At 35.9% G+C, this 27,461-nt stretch overlaps 1 protein-coding gene across 5 annotated transcripts in view; it reads right to left on the reverse strand.

The window, feature by feature from the left end:
- Positions 1 to 27,461, reverse strand: part of Unc-13 (protein unc13 homolog) — a 99,424-nt gene that overhangs the window by 27,515 nt on the left and 44,448 nt on the right. For all 5 annotated transcript variants that reach the window (XM_083052675.1, XM_083052674.1, XM_083052678.1 and 2 more), the window contains 5 exons: positions 19,217 to 19,260; positions 17,709 to 17,796; positions 9,805 to 9,879; positions 6,890 to 7,109; positions 2,743 to 2,863 (listed from right to left, as the gene is read on the reverse strand). In XM_083052675.1, the coding sequence (XP_082908801.1) occupies positions 2,743 to 2,863; positions 6,890 to 7,109; positions 9,805 to 9,879; positions 17,709 to 17,796; positions 19,217 to 19,260 (548 nt within the window). The remainder of the gene's footprint in view (positions 1 to 2,742; positions 2,864 to 6,889; positions 7,110 to 9,804; positions 9,880 to 17,708; positions 17,797 to 19,216; positions 19,261 to 27,461) is intronic.

The raw sequence follows: 27,461 nt of genomic DNA on the forward strand, positions 1-27,461 counted from the left end.
GAATCAATTGTTCAGTCAGACGGTGCTATTTCTTGCTAAATTTTTTCCGATATCGCGAGCATATAGAAGGCTAAACGAGGAGAATCGAGCGTATATACATACGCCGTGGCGAGCAATTAAGTCGACGGAAATTTTTGAAACGCGCTGGACAAGCACCCATCTCTAATTAAAGCGACTGGTCATCGATCAAACCCCTAACGAGAACGTTGATTGCCCGATAGTACACGATATCTGCGCTCGATGAACATCCAAATCCAAATCCGAGATTCGGACCCGGCTTGGATTGTCGCGATTAATATATGCGTCCATCAAAGAAGACGAGATCGGGCCTTGTAACGGTGACGATTTCGCACATTATATTAGCTTCGCTTGCTCTTCGTTACATATATTACTCCGTTTATTACGACCGTCGCCACTGCATCGCTGCACTTGTCTCTGCGTGTCCCTTTTAATTACGGATTAATTCCGGTCTGTCGCCGCCGAATGGACGGACGGCCCTTAATTGACAACTAATTATTGTCGCCTGAGATATTAAATTAATTACGATTTTCAATAATATGTATAATTATTGCGAGCGCAGCATTTCGCGATGTAATATTTCTTATGCAAAAGCGACTGCGGAGCGCTTTTCCTGGAGCGCGTGATAACGAACGCTGCAGCTGTTCCACTAATTTTGCACGTGCTAATTACGGTAGAAGCGCTAAATTACGGTAATACTCAGCGTAAACGAAGAAGAAATATCTGCATATATTTAATACGCACTGATTAAGTCGTACGTTTATACTGATATGATAAAGCGCCAAAGCGTGGTATCACCTTTGCTAACTTCGTCAGAGAAAATTTTCAACATGTGTTGATTGAAAATAATATCTGCAAAAATTATCCCTGCCTATACATTCCATCCCGGAGCAATTAACGACTTTCACAATTAATCTCGCCAATTGCGTAAACACATTTTCCAATTATATATACCGAAAAAGACGTGTATTATTACCATAATGCGCTAACGTGCGACTAATTGAACAAGCATTATTCGATCGGTTTATCAGCGGGATTATTCGGTCTTTCATAATGCAGATCGCATACGAGCGAAATTAATTAACGTTGATATTGAGTAATATTGTCTGGTTGCCGATCTGACTTTTACAAAACTGTAGGTACAGTGTGTTTTTCGTGTTGTGTTCGCGATATTTACAATCAACGCGATATAATAAGCTAAATATCGATAATACGATCGAAATGCAGGGTGGAGAGGGGGGAGGCCGAGATGTCCCGAATAGCTCGATTAACGACGCTTAATTAATTATGGCACGAGCAACGGCAGATATGCGACAGATTGACGTAAGGTACGCAAATGCGATTAGACGGTTATTATGGCGATATATCGCGTGCCCCTAAACCGCGTGCGTATATGTTTATCCGTTTATCATTTATTATGCAAACCGCGCCTGAGAACGATGCACACATATGTGACCTGCTTGGAACCGTAAACGGATCAAAATTTATATCTCTCCGTCGTGTAAACATATTTATATATTTATTTAATCCGCCAAATTATCGCCAAAATATTAAATAACGCGGCGAGATTTTTGCTTTCGCGTTCTCGCGCAGATAGATACGGATTTAAATGTTTCGATTGGAAAATGATATATTAAGTATGTACATAAATGTCAATGTCGATTATTAAACAATATTAATTTATGAGATTATTTAGCTTCCCGACAGAGTTTATTTGATCGAACAAGAGTAACACGTTTATTACATCAAGCGGATTTTGCCATATATACCGTTTAATCGATGACATTGCGAAGATTATTGTTAACTGAATAATGCATTACATTATCGTTTACTATACCATTAATTATTATACCCGTTGTTTTGTAACTGTGATTCCTTTTGCGCTTGTTCTATACATATGTTTCCTAATTTATGTGATGCATATAAAAATTACAATATCTGAATATAATCTAACTTGTTTGCGCATATAGATTCTATCATCTTTCGCAGAAAGATCATTGATCATATTAGATAATAGGTTTTCAATAATGAAATGCATTATATTCGAAGCCGTAAAATAAATACACTGTACCATCCAAGATAACAGAATATATACTTCGAAGTTTTTAGAAGGTAAATTGTGTGCTTGTGCCGTATTCATCGTAAAGCATTGTTCACGTATGTTTACACACTATGTTACCGCGAAGTTACGTCAGGGCTAATATTAGCGCAAACAACGTTTATAGGGCGTTTAACGATTTCCGATCGTTTAGAATCGGTGGGATATATAAATCCGGCTCGGCGAGTTTTTTGCTCGCGGAATCGTTTACATTCTCATCTCACACAAAGTGGAGACGAGCTCCCGGGATGGAATGGAACGGGAGGATTGTTTTAATGGCGACTAATTAATTTCTACAGTAGTTGAAAATGGCTTTTGGGTCGCTATTAAAAGTGTGCCGTTTTTGCGAGGTTTCTATACAGGCGACGTTAAATATTTCTCTCTCTCTCTTTCTCTTTACAAGATTTATATATAATTTATTCCGAAACTGACAATGGACTTTTTAATTTAAAAAAAGCAGCGAGCAGTGGCGATCGGCGAATCGATCTACATCGATCGACGCTATTCATTCTGGAACTGTCATTGACTTGACAGTCCTACGGTTCTCGTTGCTTCGCATCGATTTCCGTGGCTGCGGCAAAAGAAGGGAATAAAAGGAAGCGAGCGCAATGTTAGCGGAAACTCACCGAATTAGTTCGAAGATCTCTGGTTTTTCTCGTTCTCGTTGCTTCATCCTCTCCTTCATCGCCGTAATTATGCTAATCGCCTTATCCTCTGCGCCGTGCTTCGAGCTTTTCTCAGCCGCTCCTATGAGAACGAATAAAACAGCGAAATATGAATATATTCGAGAGATTCGCATGATATGCTTGTACGTATTAGGTATAATTAGTTGACTGTACTAGTTCGTTGATACAACTCGATCGATTAAATATATATATGCAATTATTTGTTGCAAATTAATTGTCATTTGCTTTGAACCGAATGTATGTTATCGATAAAATTTATTTATTTCTGATAAAAAGAAAAATGTATTTAACGCGCGAAAAAGATTTATTATACGTTATAAAATTTATAAAATTTATATATTTATTAGCGTACACGCAACATGTTATTTTTCAAAATGTATTGATTGATAAAATGCTTGACAAAAAAAGAGATTTGCATTGGGATTTTCGCGAGGAAAATATCATAAAAATCGTGATTTGTGTCATCGACAAGTGATTGAGTACATAATACTAATATTTTCGTGCTCCGATATCGCCTGAATACAGGACTAATAACAAGACATCGCGTGTATAACGCGTTCGGGGTAATGCATTTCGCAAAATTGTATACAAACTAGAAAATGTGTATCACAGATCGTGATAGATGGCTATGCATTTCGCGCGTTGCATAATAGTCGCGTCAATTTTGATGACATGTAATCGCTAGACATCAGATATGTTAGATGCAAGAATGATAGCAAATGGTAACGAAATATTTTGTGATCCGATACGCATGATGATCGATCGCGTTTCAAATTCTACGCGAAACTTCTGCATTCCCTTGACACGAGCAATTTCAATTATGAATTGAAAATTTTGTGAAATAAATTAGAAAATGTGTGTATGTATATGTATACATGCAAACACATATATAATTTTCATTAAAATTTTTTTAAAATAAAATGTGTCTTCTTGTATAACATGTCAGCACAATATATTGTCATTCACATATCGATTTTGAAAGAAATTTAATTTATGCATAACAGCGTAATCAAGATTCCTTTTCCCTTCATTTAGCAGAAGAAAAACGGCCTAATTAACATAAACACAATAAATAAATAAATAAATACACATTCTATAAATAGTGTAATACTATAAGTGTTAGTGGCAAAGTGCCCCAATTGTTTAAACTTTAGTATCTCATAACTATAAAAATTAAGTTAATTCTTTTCGTGCTAAATGCCTCATTTTATAAAAACATCTGAACTTGCATCGTGATATCTAAAGACATCTTTTGCAGCCGCCGTTCAATAATTCAGTATTTTGTGCATGGAATAATTAGGGGTTACATAATATAAAACGATTCCGGATATATCTGTTCCCATCCACAATTAGATACACTACGTCGCCGCGGACCCTATGCGGCGCATTCTTATATTATGTATATTTAATAAAAAATTTGTACGCTGGTGTCTGCATAGTACCAAATAATCTGCAAACAATGTACTATCGAAACATAGTGTTAATTTTTAATATTTTAAGAGGAGCCAAAAATTCATCTCTTGTATATTTCGATAGTACAATGTTTGCAGAATATTTTGGTACCAAGCAAACACCAGCGTTCCACCAGCAAACACCAACAAATTCTTTTATTTAATATATATAATATAAGAATGCGCCGCATAGCGTCCGCGCAGTGTTGTTCTAGTTATTCAAATTTTGTAAGAAATAGTAGTTATAAAAAATTTAAAAGATTTCTACTCAACACAGTTTTGTTCACAAATACGTAAAAATGCTAAAAAGAAGAATATCTAAATTATATTTTTAGAAGATACATGATGTTTCAGAGATCTAAACGAGTAAAAATCACCAGCAATTTAATATTAATATGCGTCAATTAAAACGTTATTTTGTTGAATTTATTTCAGAATTTAAATCGAAAAATAATATATACACATTTATTTCCTACGCTCGTAGAAAATGCTCGGAATTACATCGACGTTACATTTGCGTGTGTGAATAATAACTAACGTGAATGAAATAAATTTGTGTACGTAATTGAATTGAAACATAAATAATGTGTGTATACGCGATAAGAAATTCGATGACATGGACATTCATATAATGTGACACTTAAAGTATGAGTGTGACACTTAACAACTAAAAGTGATGAAAACAAGTGTCGGCATATCTTTTTTTAGTTTTTATTATCTGCGTATCGAGTTTCAATCAATGACGAGCGGTGCTCGAGCATTTAAAGACTTTAAAGAATTAAAAATAACGCGAAAAATTTGTGAATGGAAAAAACGAAACACCAATGCTCGAAAATACACCGACATTATAAACGCGTGTGTGAGTAACTACGTGTATGAAAGAAATTTTTACGAGTAACTGAATTAAGACATAAATCACCGCGATAAGAAACTCGATGACAGCTCGACATGTAGTTTTGAGACGCGACGAGGAACGAAAAGGACGCGAGAAGAAAATCCGAAATGCTAATAAGAAGCGATGTTTCGCCAATAAGACGAGCTCATTCTGCGAGTCGACGAATTCGACTTTTCTATCGGATCTAATGGTCATCGCTCGATAACTCCCGATAGTCCGCACGGACTTCGCGTTGACTCCACGTGGATTCCACATGGTTTTTAAATCAAGAAATTTAATATGCCATGTGGATCACAATGCATCGCCCAAACTATGATTTTTCTGAACTATGAGAATAAAACGATTATGATTATTTGCGAGCGATGACTCCGCGCGGATTAATACACATTATTAATTAATACACATTATTAGTATATTATACTGATACATATAATAAATAATAAATATGACAGATGGACACGCGAGAAATCATTTATTATACCAAATAATTAGATAAGGAAGACAGAAAGTCTTGAACACTACATGATGCAACGCGAAATAGCTGATACATCGAAATTACAATAACGGTGAATAAGGAAGAATTATGTAATCGGAAACGCGAAATTATAAGGCAAGGAAAATTGATATGCGATGAATCGTAGATTCATAGAGAGAGAGAGAGAGAGAGTAAATTAATCGTGAAATGTCGAATCGAGGAAAGAAATTTTATCGGGTACACGATGGGAATCATTAGTTTCGAAACGTTACACAAATCGATAGTGAATGATAGTGTCCCGACAAAAGAATACGTATATATAGGAAACGCAAAGAAGCCCGTCAAACTTAAATTGAAAGTGTGATGAACGGACGGACATTATGAGTGTCGTTACTTCCCCGATTTTTCCGGACAATGAAAATTGACTTATAAAATTCATCGCGTCATATTATCGATCCATATCTATCGAATCAAAACGCGAAATGGTTTTTATTGCGCGTTATTCGTAAAAGTTATTTTTCCGCGCGAGACGATCTAATCTGTGAAATTCAATTGCGCCCTTTAACACTCGTCCGATTATTCCGTTCTATGAATCGATTTTACGAGGATAATACCCGTTTATTGACAAAACGACGGAAATACTGTGACTACAATGGACTGAAGTCGGAATGTCTTACGGAGCAAATTAAGTATTAATTCGCATCGAAGTAGCGACGACGAAGGATTAAGAGGAAAATAGCGTCGTTTAAATATATATGTCTGTTGAAATTTATTCATTCGCACTAATCTCTGTTTAACGAACCGCGAAGCCTTTCTCGACCTCGCTTAGCTCTTGTTCCTTCACCAAGGGCCAACCGATTTTACTACTGCACACTCGTTAATGGCTAGAATCCGAAGCTCTTAATTGCGGTTACTTATTGTCCGGCAAGAAACGCCTTTGTGACTCTTCGGAGATTTCTAAATACATTTGCAACTTCTCGGTAGAGAGATAGAAATCACTTTAATATATCTGTATATATGTGATTATGACGATTATTAACTACACTAACGAGACTTTAGTTAATTAACGATATTAATTTATTTTATACTCTTCCGAGAGTTTAGTCATTTCGTAACAATAGTCGGCTTCGATCGAGCAATTAACGGAAGCGAAATATATAATTAATTCAATATATATCCTTATATAATTAATAATTTTGTAACTACAAACGGAAATTGCATTTGCAGACAAACTAAATTGCAGAAGTAAAGGCTGATGTTACTTACTCTGCAAGCAATCGGCATTCAGGAGGTCCTTGCACTTTTCGTGACACTTGACACCGCACTCCATACATCGCACACCCTGACGAGCGATGCCCCAGAGAAGACCTTCGCACTCGTAGCAGTAGGTCGGCGATGTGGCGGTCCAGGTGACGAAATTGTGAGGAGTGGTCGACGATATCGGATAGATCATCGCCTGCAGGGTTTTCTTGTACACGTGCATCTTCTGCGGATGTATCATTGCGAATGCAACACCGGTAAGTCAAAAGTGAATATTCGGGGGAAAGAGAAAGGCATAGGAAAAAGGAAACAGGTAACCGGTTTACGCAAACATTTGCTTATTCTTTCTACTTTGGTCTTCTGCTCGTAAAAGTTAACATGTCACGATCTTCGAAAGAGCGAAACGATTCGCCGGACATTAATGTGAATTGTTAATCCTTTGGAAAAATAAATATCACCTCTAACACTACAAAAAAAAAATCATGGTCTCTGATATTAATATAACGAGAAAATGCGTTTTATGTCATTTATCAAATTTTCCGATATTATTCCGCTGACATTCATTGTAATTTGAAAAGAAAATTGAACACTGAACTTCCGATATTCACAAAACAATATATGATTAAGTGAGTATGTCGCGGCTCTGCTGACGTACTATAGCATTCTATTACCTGTGTATGAAAAATTAATCGAACAACCGTATATATCGGATTACATCAGAAATTATATCTCAGCAATTGCTATTTCTAGTTGAAAAATGAGACCGCTTTTTTCTGACCTTTTAAGAAAATTGCTTTTTCAACTTATTGTTTATTTCGCGTTACTTTTATCGATCTTCAATGCGCATTAATTCGTACAAAGTATCTAGATCTACTCACTTTAATTTCAAATTTTGCATTTCAAATTATAAGTAGAAAGCATTTAGGATTAGGATTCATTCTTGTTCAAGCGGTTTCTTGCGTAAAAACTCCCTCATGAATTCAATCATTAATCGGGGATCTTCGTGTCTTTGGACTCTAGTTACATAATCATGTGCACGCAAACGGTATGCAGTACTTAAAGTTTCACAAAGGAAACCTCTATGAGAGTCCAATAGAAGCGAATTGGATACGCTAAGAGGCTGTTTTGAGGTTCCTATACTCGCTCGTGCCACTCGAAATCAAGAAGAATGACTCTCATCGTTCGGCTTTCGATTTTCGAGAGCATTTCTTTTGAGAGCGGTTTTTTTTTCTTTCTCTTTCGGGCATTCTTTTTTCCATGCTGGAATAGGGAGATTATCTAGGAGATCTTCACAAGCTCACGTAGGGGCGAACTTCTCGATCCTAAAGGGATCATCGACGTTTCATGTCAAACATCTAAAATTTTTACGCTCTTTTTCCGCTCTCTTTTCTTTTTACGATCTTTTGCGAAATATTTTTCATACAGTTTCGTACGCCGAGAAAATTCTACAATAAGCACATTTTTTAAATGTCATTAAATTATCTAGCAAAAAAAGAGAGAGAGGGAGAGAGAGCAAGGATGTAAAGCATCGATCCGCTAAGAAGCACTACTCTAACGTGTGAAACGTATTGGATGTTCCTCCCGGGGTGCATGAATCTTTCAAAATCCATATATTATCTCGATGTAAAAATCGACATGAGCAAATGGCTGAGTTTTATCTTTTAAAAATTATCTGTCAACGCGATTATTTTTCCAGAGCATCGGATACACTATAAATATACTTATATTTTTCATCCGAATTCTTGGATGCAATATTAATAAATCTTGCCCGTGCTTAAATTCTACACGTCTAGCATTAACAAGAATTATGTTTACGTAATAATATAATTGAATTTCAAGTCGCATAGATCTATGATAATGTTTTTCGAATGTTTAATTCGAATGGAAATAAATTACGTGTTTATAAGACCAGGGGTTGGATACCGAATATCTTTCGTGCGTCAAAGTGACCTCTGCAAAAAGATCCTAGATACACGAGGAACATCCGACGTCACAGAATTTGGAAACTCCTAACACTAGGGATTTCTTTCTGATACGATGTCCTGCGCCGTGATACTTTATAGACTCTCCTACGGATGTCCTATACATATATGTATGTATTTATATATACATATATATGTATAATATATTCACACGCGTGTGCATGTTTTAATCGCTATTTTCTCACCTATAATGCATACGTATACATGTACTTTCATGTGCATACGTGATGTGTATGCATATATCATGATCTTAACCGCTAATGTATTTTACACTATGCTGCTACGTGTTGCTCGAAAATAACATAGTGTGAGAAGGAGATAAATAGAAATAAGGAAAAAAAGAGCAGAAACATCACTAAATCACACTTACGTGAAAGAAAATAGCGGAAATGAGGATAAAATGCAGCACGTTTGGTAAGAAACAAAGAGTCCAATGGTTAAGTTAAGCTCCTTCGGCGCCAGGATCTCTCCCGCCGCTATTGAAACTTAAAATTAAATGATGTGCGACCTAACTCCTGCCTGATACCTGTCTCCATATTTCTTCCGATATTACCTTTCGCCATAGATCTCCTTCTCGTAACTAGAAGCTACTAGCTATAGATAATACATCTTTTTACTTTCGCTTTCAAAGCTTCTCCTTTTCCGATCCGTTGCTAGGATTCCCGGATGTGTTGCAAAAGTAATTAAACTCCAGAGAAACTTCGTTTCGTGACTGATATCGCAACTAATGCGATACAAAAAAAAATAGCAATCTTGAAAAATTCCATTACAAAAGGGCTTACGATTAGTGCGTTTTTAAAAAGAACATTTAAATATCAACGGCGCAGAGAGCGCGATATCAATTTTCCTCTTGCAAAACAAACACGTTTCTCTTGGTTTATTAAACGGTAACGCGAAGTGACGATGATGAAGTACAGTGACTAAAGGGCAAGTCCTTACCAGCTCCTCGTCGTTCAGCGTAGCTCGTGGCACAGCGGACGTAAGACCAGCGTTCCTCTTCGTCGCCGCCATAGTCTGGGAAAAGATAGGGATTAATGTGCATCTGATAAAAGTATAATATCTTCTAGTCTCTCTATTGCATAGTCAGTTCTCGAGTCCTGGGACTGAGAAACTGAAAGGGAAAGAGAGAGAAAGAACGAGAAAGAGAAAGAGAGAAAGAGATTGAAGGAAAGCGTTAGAATAAAACAAATCGAAAGACGTGAAGAAACGCAAATGAACGAAAAAAAAGAAGAAACACGTAGAAGAAGTCTTCGAGAAGTGTTATTTACAGATATTTTTAACATCGAGATTAAAACGTGGCTATATTTACGAGATCAAAACAAGAGCGAGTGACACGACGAAAGAACGTTACGTGATGAGAATTATTCAATAGTAATCACTGGCGGATCCTGGGGGGGATTTTGGAGTTAAAACCCCCCCATTGCAAATTAAAAGAAACAGTTTTGCTGAATTTGTTTAAAAAATATAAATAAAGAAAACCAAACATTAAAGAGCTATCGACGTCAGGATCCGCTAGTGTATATACAATACATAAGTATAAGATACACTGTAAATTATACTCATTACGCATTCAAGGAGTTAAGTATAGATTAAGTCAGACATAGGATGAAATGATGAGATAATTTCATTGCACGAAAATAATTAGGTGAAATTCTTTACATCTATATAATATATATATAATATATATTATATCTATATAATATGTATTATATCTATATAATATATATTATATAGATACAAAGAATTTCGCCTAATTATTTTCGTACAACAAAATTATCTCATTATTTCGTCCTATGTCTGACTTAATCTATACTTAACTCCTTGAATGCGTAATGAGTATAATTTACAGTGTATCTTATACATACATATTGTATATATTATATAGATATAAAGAATTTCGCCTAATTATTTTCGTGCAACGAAATTATCTCATCATTTCGTCCTATGTCTGACTTAATCTATACTTAACTCCTTGAATGCGTAATGAGTATAATTTCCAGTGCATCTTATACTTTTATATATACATATATATATATATATATATATGTGTGTGTGTGTGTATATATTATATATATATAAAGAATTTCGTTTAATTATTTTCGTGCATGAAATTATCTCATCATTTCATCCTATGTCTGACTTAATCTATACTTAATTCCTTGAATGCGTAATGAGTATAATTTACAGTGTATCTTATACATACATATTGTATATGTTATATATATATAAAGAATTTCACCTAATTATTTTCGTGCATGAAATTATCTCATCATTTCGTCCTATGTCTGACTTAATCTATACTTAACTCCTTGAATGCGTAATGAGTATAATTTACAGTGTATCTTATACTTTTATATATATATATATATATATATATTATATATATTTTATATATATTATATATATATTTTATATATATTATATATATATAAAAGTATAAGATACACTGTAAATTATACTCATTAGGTACGCATTCAAGGAATTAAGTATAGATTAAGTCAGACATACGACGAAATGATGAGATAATTTCGTTGCACAAAAATAATTAGGCGAAATTCTTTATATCTATATAATATATACAATATGTATGTATAAGATACATTGTAAATTATACTCATTACGCATTCAAGGAGTTAAGTATAGATTAAGTCAGACATAGGACGAAATGATGAGATAATTTCGTTGCATGAAAATAATTAGGCGAGAAATTCTTTATATCTATATAATATATATATATATATATATATATATATACACACTGGCGGATCCTGGGGGGAGGGGGGGGGGGTTAAACCCCCCTTGCAAATTAAAAGAGTTTTGCTGAATTTGTTTAAAAAATATAAATAAAGAAAAACAAACATTAAAAAGCTATCGACGTCGTTGATCCTGGAATAAAAGCTAATCATGAAACCAAAAATATTAAATAAAATAATTTTGCAAACCCCCCCCCCCCATTATTGACGTCAGGATCCGCTAGTGATAGTAATAATAATTTTTAATCAATCGAGAAATGTCAGTACATTTTTAAAGAAACAACTTCACATCGAGATTAAATTGCATCCGCTGTAATAACGTCGTTGAAAAGTTGCGAGAGAGATAAAAACAAATCCAAAGCCGAAGTAAAATACTATATGTAACGTAAATCTTGTGACGTAAAAGAAGCAGTGACATTACATGCCAAGTGAAATATCGATGAAGCTCAATTTCTATTTACAAGTTTCATGAAGTAAGTATTAATGTGACTTTTATATGTATATAATATATACATGTATTAGATATATTATATATATATGTATATTATATAATATATGTATATATAATATAACCCTTGAGAGTGAGAAAGAGAACCGTGCTAAGAGAAGTTGTATTGCAAATGTTAAAGGAGACATTTTCTCTGCATCTTCTATATTTAATCTAAAGTCTTATGTAGCCGGCTGACATTTATATAACTTGACAAGAGTGCACGCGTTGTTTGTGAAATGGGTTACAAATTTAATGCTAGTGATGCTGGCTACTGACCAGCGCGTTTGAGCATACTTTACAACGAGTATCAAAGAGCACGTGCGGAATGTTTGCTCGTGCACAGATATTTACAAATTTAATATATTATCCATACGATTATCTTTGTGTAAAATCATATACGAGATAAAATTAACGTGGCGGTCAACAAACAAGATTGCAAATATCTGAACCGGTGATAAGATTCAACTCGACATTCTAGATCTAGATGTTACGGTATTTCGAGACTCAAAACGGAAATTGTACGAGATGCTAATCAAAGATTAATCCTGTTTAATTAATAAAGTCGAGCACAGTCTCAATGTAGCGTAGATTTGCATGTTCGATTGGAAATGCATATACATATACATGTAATGTATGTAATAGTGTACAAGATCGAAATTAGAAGAGAGGATAGCGATAGTAAGAAAAGTCAGTGAGTGGCAAGAACTAGGAAGCGAATGGAGTGGAAAGCCAGAAGATATGTAAATCAGTTGACAGAAAAACGATGAAAGATAAAGATAAGAGAAACAAAGAGAGAGATAGAAATAGAGATAGAGATAGATAGAGATAGAGAGAGATAGAGATAGAGAGTGAGCGTAGAGGAATCTCTAGAGCGGAGGGGGAATTTAATCTAATTAGCTTATGGTGTCTGATAGGTGTGGTGAGCGATAGGATTTGTGGTTAGCATAGATTTCAATTAAGATATTATGCACAGGACCCCGCGAACCGTGCACGTGCCATTGTTTCGTCCCGATAATCAGGCATTAATTCCGCGCATGCTAATCTCACTTTTATCGATCATAACTGGCATATGTTATTGCGTGCCATTGTTTTTTCTAATATATTCTTTTACTCGAGTAAGTGTGCTGCAAGGTTGCACGAGGGTGCCACAGTAATTTAATTTTATTTCCTTCGAGAGTGCGCTCATCCCCTTCGCTTCTCGCCTTTATTTTCATCAAAAAGAAGCGAAAGTGGTGAGAGACAGATAAAGTAGTGCTTTGAATCGAAGCAAGCTTCCGTTGAAACGAGTTGCTTCTAAAAATCATTATCAAAACGTTTACTTATATTTTCATAACTATTTGTAACACATGCGTCTACAGCTATCAAGACGTTTATTTATTATTGATAATTAAATAGTAAATAATTCCGCATGCAGGTGAAAGAGACTATAATAGAATGGAATAAAAATATCTCCCGAGACTAATTGCTTTTATCAAAGAGATTAGAGACTATTGGATGACTGTAGATTAAATTTAAATGCACCTGAGAGAAAGAGAGAAAAAAAGAGAAAGAGAGAAGAAGAGAAAAAGAGAGAGAGAGAGATATATGAATTATCCAAAAGCTTCTTTAAATGGAAAATAGATCACTAATCCACTAGTCTTTGCTTAATTCTTACTGATGTTTTTCTTATAGAAAATGTGATTATATCTTTGCATGCAAAACACAAAGTTACAGATAAGCCATCAAAAAAGCACGACGACAATGCGTCTCGTTGAAGTGCAAATATCTCTCGTCTCTGATTATATACGAATCAAAACACCAGCCACGTTCAATTTAACGAGTCGCTGGAGACTTGACATGCTGTTTTCTCTCGTAATCGATATTTCATCCGCGAAAGATAAAAATTGCACGTTTCGCGAATAGTAAAAATTTACTTTGACCTCTGTTTACTAACGAATACACATGTAACAGAATCGCATCAAATTAGAGATGCAATCAAGATATTTCTACATCGCTGACTATTCTGTCGCGGAAGAAGAGCGCGATTTTCAACGACTCGCAACGAGGGAGACATGCATATATAGTGAAACATCAGAAAAAAAAGAATATACATCCGAAGTGGACGTAAAAAATTTAGTAGAGAGAAAAAGAAAGAGCAAGTAACAAGACGAAATATAAATCTTAGAACGAATGGAAAAATTGTGAATTACGAAAAAACATACACGAGCTATATAGTGAGAATAAAGAAGAATAAAAAAATCCACATGCAAACGTTCGAACAAGCTTCTAATTGATTTGGCTAACGAGGCATTTAATTAGTACCTTCAAAACCTGGAGGTAGAGTTTTTGATATTTTTTGAGAGGTTTTTTTCAGTGAGTGGTTTTGGTTTTTTCAGGTGTTCAAGTGGATACAACAACGGGCGCCACAGAGAACAAACAAAGAAAATAGCATTATATGCCGGTTAGTACGTGTACCGCTTGCAATTTTTTTTTTTCTTTAATTATGATATGAATATATAGGTATTTTAAAAGTAGGCACAAGAGAGGCACAAAAACAATGTTCGACGAAATTAGGAGTGATTCATCACGAGAAGAGAGAGACATAATTGAGTAATGTAAAAATATAAAAAATAAGTTTGCGCATTCTTCTTCTTCTTTAAAAATAATATTTACGATCTCGCGCGCAGTGATCATTTGCATTTTAGGTGTTTATATGTCCCTCTCTTCACGGTGAATTTAAACGACCACCAAAATTACTGGGCGATAATCGCATTTTACGCGCGGTCGGTCAATTTCGTTTGTTCGACATTGATGCCGATGATGCGTGGTTCACCGCTGCTTCACCGCAATTTTTCCGACGAAAACGTTTCGCGATTATAATCCCCAGTAATCTCGCGCTTTTCGCGTACTGCCTGGACAATTTTTATTCACGACGATGATATCACATAAAAATATATATTTTACGTCGCGAGATTTTAGGATTTGAGAGATTATATAATGTGAGAGATACACAACAATTATATATATAAACTGTTAACATTAAACGGGGAGACAAACATACAGGAGACAGACATCGGATTCTGGGATCTAAAGAGATTAAAAATTTTATTCGGAGCACACAACGCTACTTTTGGGGGAAAAAATAGGGGTTGGGGAAGGTGAGGGAATGGTAAATCTTCTAACATTAAATTCATATAATTTCTCGGGAAAATACAATCACGGTTCTCATGTAACTCCGATTTTATGATTTTCAGAGTAAAAAAGAGAAAAAAATCAAATTAAATGGGTCAATCGAAAAATCTAATTTTTTATTATTCAACTTTCGATCTAATTACGTTTTACTATGCCAATAATGCATCTCACTCCCTTAAATTAAATCACATTTTCCGCGACACACTTATCCCCACTGTGAGCGCTTTTCTCTGGAGCGCGATCGATAAACTACTTAAGAATTTCATTTAAAGCATCACGCACTAGTTGCACACGCGAGCTCTTAGCTTGCAATGGCATTCGTGTGTGTGTGTATATGTGTTTATGTGTGTAAGTGACGTAGGCAAGACATTTTTATTATGGAGCACGCGCGTCATCGTACATATAATAATTGAGCCGAGAGAAAAATATATATAATAAGATATATAATCCGCATTTCATTTAAACTCGGTCTCCCTCAACGTTTTATATATATTTTATTTTTCTCCCTTCTTATAAATCAAATTCAATTTCTTTAACCGCTTTTTATCGAATCGTTGGTCCAAGTACGCAAAAGCGAAAGGCGATTTACTTAAAAGGATTCGCGACCAGTTTACATCTCCTCCGCACTGTCTATAGGACAAGCAGAACAGATCATCGCGGTATATGTATATATATAGGTGACTGATTCGAATTTCAAATCGCGAGTTTTCTAGTATTTTCGATCGATCGGTCGGCGAGATAAAAGCACCGCTCGAAAACCGATCGCATCAGTAAATTGCGAATTCAATTTTTCCAGCGGGAATGTTCTCGGTGATTGAAAGCATAACGATCATTGGCGCGATTATATGTATAACATTTGCAAAATGTTGTTAAAATAATGAAAATTCGAGTTATTCGTACACATGTTCGTATTCAACAAATTTTGAGATATTTTATTGATTTATTTGTTAATGGATATTTCGGATAAAAAGAGAAAAAGATAGATAAAAATATTAAATAAATAACCGTGTCTCTCAATGTGGATTATGAATTATTTTCAAATCTTTTTTTTTTTTTTTTTGGAATTTCAGGGAGAGAGGAAAGAAAAAACACGAGAGGAAATATTTCGCCAGATTCGATCGCTTTGGCGCTTTGCGATGGTTTTTGGTAAAATTAGCAATTCGATTCGTCGCAAAGAACGACGGTAACACTGAAACGTAAAACACAATTAGGTTACGACGAGGTACACGTTCGTTACGAACTGCATCGGAGGATCTTTTTTCACTTTATCTTAAAATACGGTAAAACGAATATTTCTCACATAATTTCAATGCCGTACATTTGCTTTGGCAAATCTCCTCGGATGCGTCGTATACACGATACACAGAATTAGGTCTCGCGACGAAAGTATTTTAGGTCGCCGTCGTCGTCTCGCAAGATAAAATGATAAAAAAAAGTTATTATTGTTCTGCAATTAAGGAAACATAATAATTGTTACATTTATAATATATGAAACACAAAGCATATCAACTGATTGTATCATAATATCATAATGTTATAGCATAATCAATGCAGGTCGTCTAATTAATCGTGTGTTGAATATCGATTAATGTTTCATAGTTCGCTTCAATGCTTGAACCGGCACATCTCGCGAATAAATTTAGTATGTACGACAATTGATAATATTTCATCCAAGTTTCTATACATAGCACTTATGTATACGAACTCTATTATATATTATATACAATATAGTTTGTATATATAACTGAAGTAATGCCATATATGTATGATAATATATATTATATATAAAGAAAAAGAGAGAAAAAAATATTCAGTATATTAAGGAAATAATTTATCTATTTTTCCACGTGAATACGTGACCGTATCAGGCAAAAATCACATTAGTGATTATATTTTATATATACTGCCGTTTGGCGAGTTCTCACGTATCTCGCTACACCTCCGCCCGAAAATGCACACGTTGTACATAGGTACCATGGTAATTAATTCTAACTCTGTTTTATTCCACAAACGCGGAATATACAGAATTATAAAGCGTACGGGCAGCGACGCGTTAAAATTTTAAAAGAGATCCACGCGCAGAGCCAAGAGATGGCCTCGAGTTAGTCGAGCGAATTAATTAAATTTAACTGGTCGCATAATCGTCGCGCAGATCGAGAGAGGTCAGACCACTGCTACGTTGTTGAGTTGCGAGAAAAATCACGTTTTAAATAATATCCTGATAATCACGAAAAGAGAACGACGACGACGACGACGATAACGTTAATGACAACAACGAAAACGTCGGGTTGATAATTATTTCCGACAAATATATGTACGGACGGTCCAGGCAATGTACATATATGTATGTGTGTACACGGTGTACTTATGTATATATATATACGCGGAAACAATGACGGAATGGTGTTAATGGGCAATCGGCTACCTACCAGCTCGGAAACCAACGGTATCGACTTCCGGCGCGGTCGAATGTCCGGCATGCTGTCGATGGTGCTGTAGAAATTGTCTCTCGGATGTCTGGAACAAAAAGAAAGATCTCGAAAGTTGCATCAGCATCGGATCCGCGATCGCATGTCTATCCTTTCTGCTTCAACAAGCTTATATCTTTTATCTACGTATTCATATTTATTACCCTATTGTATTTAATATTTATTGTATTTAATATTTATTACGAAATTAATATTATTTATTACTCGATACATTTATTGGAAATTACGGATATTACCTTTGGCTGTAAAATACAAATTTTCTCAATAACTTTGGAAATCAAATGAAAATGTTCGGATAGTATAATATCGGAAAAAAAATGAATACCAATAAAGCGTTGCCAAGTTGAGTCTGAGATTAATTCCGCGTTGATTGAAAATGAACTGAACTTTCGAATCAAAGTGTAGGTTCAAGTTAGCCTTTAGTTCGAAAAGGGAGATTTTCTCGATCGGTTCAGAGCGTTTGAAAATCCGTTGGCAACGTAGTGAAAATTTGTGCTTGTTAGAAAGTTTTCAGGAAATTCGAGTTTTCGCAAGTCTAAATATCTGCTTCGTCAGGCGATTCTAAATATAAGATTATATTTGAAATTTTTCATCGAGGCTTTCTGATAAATTGCATTCATTTTGCGCGAAAAAACGTGGTGAAAATATATCAAAATCTGAATAAAGTACAGAATTATTGGCCGATTTGAGAATAAATTTTATAATATTTCATCTTCATCGTTTAAAGAGAGAGAGAGAGAGAGAGAGAGAGAGAGAGATTTCAGAATAACTTTTCAAATATCTTTGTTTTATTTAGTACAAATATTGTTACGTTCAAAATTTTGATTCGGAAAAAATATGTAAAGTATGACAAGCATCCATGATCTCTCGAGATTTAAAAAGAGATGCTAGTCATAAAATCTTTTTCAATGTCGAGTAACGACAGACCGCAAAATATGTTGTTCATGCGATTCGAAATAAAAATATGTCGATTTGTGTGCGTAACATGGGTAATGGAAGAAATTTTATCCCGTGTTCTATTTGACATGTAAGAAGAATGATTGAGATATTATTTCTCCGAGAGAGAGAAAGAAGGAAGAATCGAGATACAGATTTATTTCTCTGCTTATCGAGCACAAAAAAATTTATTTTTAATAATTAATAATAGGTTTAATAAAAAATGCACGTTATACTTTAAATATTAATAGTCCATTTCTCGTTAGTCAGATATTAAAATATTATACCATGTATGTGTGTATAAAATGATAAAAAAATAAAAAAGTTGGTGCTCTTAAAATTAATATAGGATTTGTACACACGTTTTAATGAAATTAATATAACGTCAGCGTAGTTTCTAAAAAAAAAATATATATATATATGTAAAGTTTAATTAAAAAATGAAGGGATTAATTAATGTCGGAAACGATATCGAAGAAATAATAGGAATATAATGTCGCGATGCAACTTACCCGTTCGCTCGTCCGCCAGATTCGCCGCCTGGTCCGCTGCCGTTCTAACAAACAAAAAAACAAGTTTATTAAAAACAAGCTCAGTAACAGTTCGAAAAAACGAAATGGAGAGCGCGCGATATATGCCACTCGTGCAAACGCAACGTGGCGCGCAGGATTCTCATTTATTTTCAATTACAGTCTTGGATAAAAGAGAAAACGCGCGGCCATGGAACAACGCGAGGAGAAGACGTCGTGCGAGAACAACACGATGATGGCACGAACACAGGTTTACCAGCTCGATCTTGCTTGAAAGTCCCCGGTTCTCTCTCCGTAAGCGATATTCTAATAATCTCTCCCGGCCGACACGATATTACAAAACCGCGAGATGAATTTCTCGCTCTAATTTCCGTGGCCGCGCGCGCACATATATATACGCACAATGCTCTGCTTTGTGAGATATTCTATCGCCTAAGAGAGAAATTACGAGTGAGGAACAGAATGAGAAGGGCGTAGAGGAAATCGCTCAGTTATGCGGGGAGTTTTCCACAGGAAAGAGAGAGCTATTTTTCGCGCGCGATGTTTAAAAAAAAAAAAAGAAAAGAAAGCAATGATCTCTCCTCGCTCTTTTTTAAAATTACGAGGGTTTCTCCTCTACCTCGTTAGATTAAAATCCGATTCGATTGTTTGTCTCTCCCGCGCACTTACAGCTGCATTATCCCCTTTGCCCATCTACTGTTTCCCTCGCAACGCAGGTTTCTCGCGAACAACAGGAAGCTCCCATCGATTGCATCGTCACACACGATGGTAAACCTATTTTCTTTCTCTCTCTTCCCCAATCCAACATATAAACCACCGCTTTCCGTTTAATCCCTTTCTCGTTCGCCGGACAGGTCGAACCCATTCTCGTCTCGCTTGTCGTCATTTATCAACCTTCGGCCTGCCGGGCGACCTCGAAGAAGCACAGGCATTTTGTCGTCTGTCAGCCGGCTGGATTCATGGTTCGTTCGTTCGTTCGTTCGAGACCAAAGTGGACTCGCGATAAATTTTGCCGGACTCGGTCCTCGTGTCTCCGAGGAGATCTCTCCTCCATAGTGTTCCTTTTCGTATCAGTATCCATAGCGTTTCCTCTCTCGTTACCGCCTGTAAGTCCTCATTTCGATAACGATTTCTCTCAATAAAAACTCTTGCTCTCCCTGTATCGGTATTAAAGATCCGGACGCGAAAAACTCTAAGGATTAATCGATACTTCCAGGTAGAGAGAGAAAGGGATATATCTACGCCGGTTGGCACGTTGGATGCTGTTCACGCTTCCGTCGTTTTCGAGAATGTCTCTCTTTTTTTCTCTTTTTCTTTTTCCTCTCTTGTCTTTTCGCTCTCCTGCGCTTCTCGTACTAATCCACGTTGCGGCCGCGCGGTGAAATGGAAGTTTTGGAGATAGAGAGATGTGTAACAGCCCGTATAAATATAATATCACGTACAATACGTCGTAAATTCTGTACGATAGAGATATAATATAAACTTATCGATAGCATAACAAGTGTAATAAGTATTTAGAGTTAGAGCCGCAGGTATTTTCATCCCTTAACGCTGTCTTTCTTTCTCTCACTCTCTTTCTTTCTCTCTGTCTCTCTCTCTCTCTCTCTCTTTCATTTCTTTCGCACATCTCTCTCACTTAATTTTCTCAATCTCATTCTCTCGAATTACAATTTTTCATTATCACTCTTGCGCTTCTCGCTCTCTGATTCTTTCTCTCCAATTATCTGTCGCTTTCGTACTCATTCTCTCTTTCTTCTAAACAGTCTCGCGGAAAGGGTCTCTTCTCTTAAAAAGCTTAGACAACACTGGAGTATGACAATTTTCGTTTCGTTTTCACATTTAATCACGAAATGGTGACCTTCGAGAGCGTCTCGTTGAAGGGCGCATAAATTAAACATGAGGCTTAATTCTCATTTTCGCAATATGATATTGCACATGAATTTGCATTCGTAATTACATTGAACGAGAACGCTTTAATTGGCAATAAGGATTATCTTTGGTCGAAATGAAACGATGCAGAAATTCCGCATCGCCGGTTAAAGCGTTATACAATGATACGTTACAAAAAACGGGCAAATATAATTGCGAAAACCGTAAAACTTTGAAATAAAAGGAATCGCGCAAATAATCTCTGCCGTCTCGCGTAAAGTAAAAACTGATTTCATTACCGGCACGAAAACCTACGTTCCGCATTTGCGGGGTGGAGTGACATTTTCTGCCGACACAGGGCGATACGCGTACACAGATTAATTATTCATAATATATATATATATATATGTATATATATATATGTATATATATATATATATATATATATATATATATATATATTGTGAGTTTTACTGCGCGCAACGGCTAATTAGAGCTCGGTTAACTCGTAAATTTTGCCGCATAGCGAAATTAAACGCGACATTTCCGACACTGTGCGACGTAATTTTTGCTAACATGCGGTAATTCACACGACATCGAATTAATTTCAAACGTGTATATATATATATATATATCGATCGATAAATAAAGATATAGAAAGATAAACATATAATATAGGGTATAGATGTGCTGACAGAGATGCGCTCGAAGGCAAGAAAGTACAACGTACAACTCAATGGTATATCATGTGTATATATCTACACGGAATAGTATCGTTTCGTGAATATTATTCTGACAAGCGTTCGCTTAATAATCAAAACCTATAATAGCATTGTATGAGTGAATGGTATATAATCCATATGCGTGTGTGTCTGCGTTATTCATTACTCTCTAACAAATTTTTTCCCGTTATCTATTAGGCCTTAACAACGTATTTTCCTTTAATTCGCTTAGACACTAGGCGTCAATTGACGGCGCTATTCGCTAGGTTGAGAAGCCTTAAGAAATCTTCGCTGTGTACTACATCGATCGATGGAAGGCGGACGCCTTCATGGTTCGCGTCCACCTCCCGTCCCGTTAATGATATGACACTTAATGAAACGATATCGATGATATGCAGGTGCAATTTTATAAGATGTCCGCTCGTCGAGACTCTGCGACTCATCGCGGGATCGAAAAGAGAAGAAATGCAGGCGCATTCGAATGATCCTGCGCGAATATCTTGTTAAGTCCTCCCTCGACTGAGGGTCGGCTCTCGCACGTATTTTCACGAACAGTCTTTCCCTCGGCATCAAAGTGGATCGGGGTCGCGGAAAAAATTTATGCGAAACTTGGTCTCGTCTCGACAAGAAGACACTCTCACGATAAAGCTCTCGGTGCCTGTGTATCCTGGTATTTACCCGCGGCCAATGAACGTGAAATATTTAGGGAAGAATTTTTTCCCTCTCCTCTTTAAAGTGGAGCAAATTGAAGTATGCCCAATTAGCGGGAAACTATAAATATTTATTTAATGTTGTGGCGCAATCTAATCATTCTCGTCGTAATTACTTACGAATTTATTTATACGGCATACTCTCCAGAGAAAATGTCTACACATTTAGTTACGTCTGATATGTAAAAATGCGTGACTTGCGTCGATATACTTGCGAAACTCATTCCGCCGCGATACACGTATCAAATGCGATGATTTATTAACGATGATAAGACGTTGTTGGAATTTCGGCAATCTTTATATATGTGTGTGTGTAACAATTCAGAATGTTTAATTCAACGGAAATAAAATATATATCACGCGAGAAACGCGATTAAAATTTTCTCTCACCCTTACATGAATTAATTCCAAGCAGCGATTATGGCTATCATTACATTGCGTGCGGCGCGTATTATAATAAACCTGCGATAATATTCCTGTAATAGCTGACATAACTTATTTACGAATTCAAGGACAACTCTTCGTGATGGATCGTAAAAATAACAAAAATACTTACGAGTACAAAACTACGTCTTTATACGATTCTCAAGGAGAAGATATTATGATAGCGAGTCGGTTATACAGACGTGGTGCGTGAAAAAAGATTACGACGAGTCGCCGGAATAGATTTCCCGCGGGTCCATATTCGAAAACTGAACTATATCAGAATGTCACAAAAGTACCCGAATGTCCGTGATTAATGGAAATGGAAATGGAGCAAGACACGAACGAAAGAATTAATATGACCTCAGGAAGAAGCGGCCGCATGCGATATGCGCATGCATATTTTGCATAAAAGTCAATTCTGCATTGCGTCCCGGTATATTACATGAGATCATCATGTTGAGCAAATAAGTGCACGCGTAAAAAAAAGATTGAAAGCGATAAACGTAAGGGTTCCATTATAGTAACAGAATCTTACGAAGGCTGTCGAAATTCCAAAACACATTACGATATGTAGTCGTGATTTATGAATATGTATACGTCATTATAAATAATTATGGTTATACATAATACATTAACGCCGTTAAAGGGAGGTGTAGCGTAAATAAATTATAAACAAATAAATTATTTCGAGGCGAATAAAGATACATGTATCTTGGAATATGTATAAAAAAGATCTCTGAAGTATCTCTAACTAATTATAAAAAAACAATACATCAGAAAAAATGTAGCATAATTGAGGGATATGTTACTAGGAGAATTTTAAGTAGTACGAATCAAGCATAAAATATCCATATAAACGAATTTCTTATATTATAAAGAAGTATACCTCAAATGTGTCTGACCAATTGTAGTAAAAAGAAATACACTAGAAAAAATGTAGCATAATTGAGAAATATGTCAATAGAAGAATTTTAAGTAGTACAAGTCAAGTATAAAATATCTATATAGACTATAGACGAATTTCTTGGAATAAGTATAAAGAAATATCTCACAAGTGTCTAACTAATTATGAAAAAACAATTCACTAGAAAAAATGTAACATAATTGAGGGACATGTTATTAGGAGAATTTTAAGTAGTACGAGTCAAGCATAAAATATTCATATAGATGAATTTCTTGAAATACATGTATCTGGAGAATGTCTGTGCAAATCTCGAAGGAAAAATCGATAAGTCAATTGAATAATTAACCGATTTGTTGGCGAGTACCGAGAGTACATTACCGCGTGTGTGTTTCAACATTAATCGAAAACTGGGTACGCAGGCCGCAGGTAACCAGAGGCATCCGCCCGTCTGAATCTGTATACGTGTGTGACTTTGTGGTAAGTAACATGGACACCGTGTACATGTATAGGTATGTATATGCGATTTCTGGGAATGATATGTCGAACTGTGTATATGTGTGATGATAGTAGCATGTGTGCTATAATTGTGCTAGCAGACAAGTTGTAGACCCCCACACTTGCGTGAGGGTGCAACCTAATCCCACGTTCGCCTAATCATCCCACAGCTCACCGCGATTTATCTTCAACTTCCGTTTCCGCGAATGTATAGTAATACTCTCGATATACATATTCTCCCGTCGTAAATTATCATTATACACAGTACGTATCCGTTTGCAACGGTAAGCGCCTTTAGTGTAGTATCGATAGTCTTAATTACGGGATATGTATTTGCTACCCTATTTGCGTGTCTGTATAATAGGGCGCCATATCTGAACACATAAGACATAAATATTTTACGTTGAGAAGAACCTAGAAGGGATCGCTTTATATGCATACGAATCTCGAGATTCTTTCACGTTTAACAATTTGTTTACGTCTATCATACTGACGTAATCGTTGCAGTTCGAAAGACATCGCTCTTGTGTTTGTACGACAAATTTCTTACGTGTAAAGACGTTTAATGTTCCGTGTAATTTTAGCGCGTTTACGTTATCACCGAGGATTCGAGATAATCATTCACGGATGGTTGCTTACAATGAATCGCAAGATGGCGAATAAATGGAGAATAATACGATTAGTCGTCAGACGTGATTCTAATCATTTCCCTCACTAATTGTAAGCCAGGCGTCGTTGGGAAATGAGTGTGGAATAATCTGTGTGACTCGATTAATTCGAGAGAGCGACTTGAATCCCAGACGAAGTCGCAACTGTCTATATATATTTCCAATAAAACGAATCGTTATTTAATTACTGATCGAACAAAAGTAAATTTTCATCGACATTTTTAATAAATTGCACCCTTCTGAATCCGATATATTTCACCCCATAACTGGGGTGTGTGTATACGATATATCATGAAATCCGTATCGTATAGTTTCAATCCTTTCGACATATACGTTGAATAATGCGGCTCTTACGCGGTATATCAGGGCTTGAGGTTCCCATTCGGTGTGACTAATGGATTAACTAAGTTGAATGCACCAAAGTCGACTTCCAGTAACTTCTAGTTATGGAGATGCTGCGAATGCACTAAAGTTACGCGTGATCTTATTACAGATCCCGCAACAATGGGGGAAGATATTTAATAAATCGCGGCGAGGCTAAAACACGTCAACAGGATATTTGCTAATGTCGTTCAATTGCACTCGCAATTTATATCTGTTTAGCATTCCCATACTTTTCTCCCTCGGGCGCACGAAAAAGAATACTTCGCCGCTTTTATTCGTATATAAGTATATACATATATGTGTACGTGGCATCGTTCTTCACCCTATTTATGAAATATATTCCGCCAAATTACCATCTTTACGGGCCGCGTATTTATTTTCTCCAAGACCAACCCAGATGCGACCTCCCCGACATATGTCACGCCATTTTTTACTTTATCTCGACACTGCGTATTTATCATCGTAACTTTTCCTCCTACGCAAAGGAAACTGTTTAGAACGAACGCTCCGTTATCCTCGAAATTTTTTGCTCGTTATCGGAGTGCTTTTCTGTGAAAGACAGCCGTTAATAGATCTTAATTGTATCTTGACAAACTTCGTTACGTTTCACGAGTAGCTGCGAACATAAACTTTTGTACATCATTAAATATAAAATAAAACTCTACTGAGATATAATCAAATTGTTGTCTAACTTCGCGGCTCAAGAACTTTTAGATACGCGTCATATTCTTATCTGACAGTTTTTAAAAGAATTATCTTAAAATTGAACGTGTCGCGCGCGTAAGCGAAATATTGGAAGGAGAGGGATCTATATAATCGATCATTCTATTTTATATATATATATATATATATATATATATATCCCAGGCAGTTCTTCTATACATATAACGAATCGTGCGTCGATATATCGAAAACTGGCAAGTTTGCGCCTGGTTATGGATTGCCAGACAAATCAATTAAAATTAATCTATGCTGTCAACTGCACAGCGAAAAAAGTACAGGAAAATATGAGGAATGCTGATGGAAAAGCAATTGTATAAAAAATCATAGTAAAATAAACAAGAATTGAATAACATTTCGTATCGTGAATTCTGATGAGAAAAAATAATATTTAAAAATAACTCTCTCTCCGTCCATTGATTATTGATATGAGATTCTATTAAATATTATTCACGTCTGACGACTAATTTTTCCACTATCTCGAATTTTCATCAAAGGATATTTACTGGATATTATTTTTTAATGTGTTTCTGTGATATCTTTTATTATACATTAAGAAACACCGAAAATAATATTTTTTTAAAGATGTGAGCGTGTGAGATGCTATGAGCTACGTTCATTTTCCATCACAAATCTTTATCCCCATCCTTATCCCGATTTATCACACAAAAAAGTTTATATACTATATGTTTTTCATTTTCCCTCCGGAAAAAACACACGACTAAACATTTCGTTATAGTATTAATTGACACAAATCTACCGCATAGGCTAAAGTGATATATATGTAGATATATACCTTTATGTGTATATATATACACACGTGAATTATGCGTGTGAATGAATGTATGAGTATTTATGTGCGTGTGGCTTGTGTTGATGACGAAAAATGTTGTTATAATGATACACTCTATGTGTGTAAGAGAGAGCCAAGAAAAAATTGGCCTGGCGTACCACCGTTCGAGCAATAAAACTCGACGAGAAGACGATTACGTACGAGCGTGTGTCAGACACTTATAGTGATACCACGACAGTATACATATACAGTTATTAATGACAATTATACTATAGGCATTTATAGTATGTAGTACTTAACTCGCTCCTTTCGCATTACGCTCATATAAAAGTGAGAAACGGTAGAGAATTGGTCTGGTCGTATATTGGCCTCGTATCGCCCTCGATCCTTCGGAGAACTCATGTAATTCGACTGACGGAAACTCGACGAAATTCAATCGGTCAGTCCTCATCAACAACGCTGGGAGGGAGGGAAGATAATTCGCGGCAATTGACTTATATATATGTGCGAGCACACGAATCCGCGGGCCGACTGTG

Source organism: Prenolepis imparis, unplaced genomic scaffold, assembly GCF_030444845.1.
Source record: "Prenolepis imparis isolate NDT839.2.m4 unplaced genomic scaffold, iyPreImpa1.0 SCAF_13, whole genome shotgun sequence".
NCBI lineage: Eukaryota > Metazoa > Arthropoda > Insecta > Hymenoptera > Formicidae > Prenolepis > Prenolepis imparis.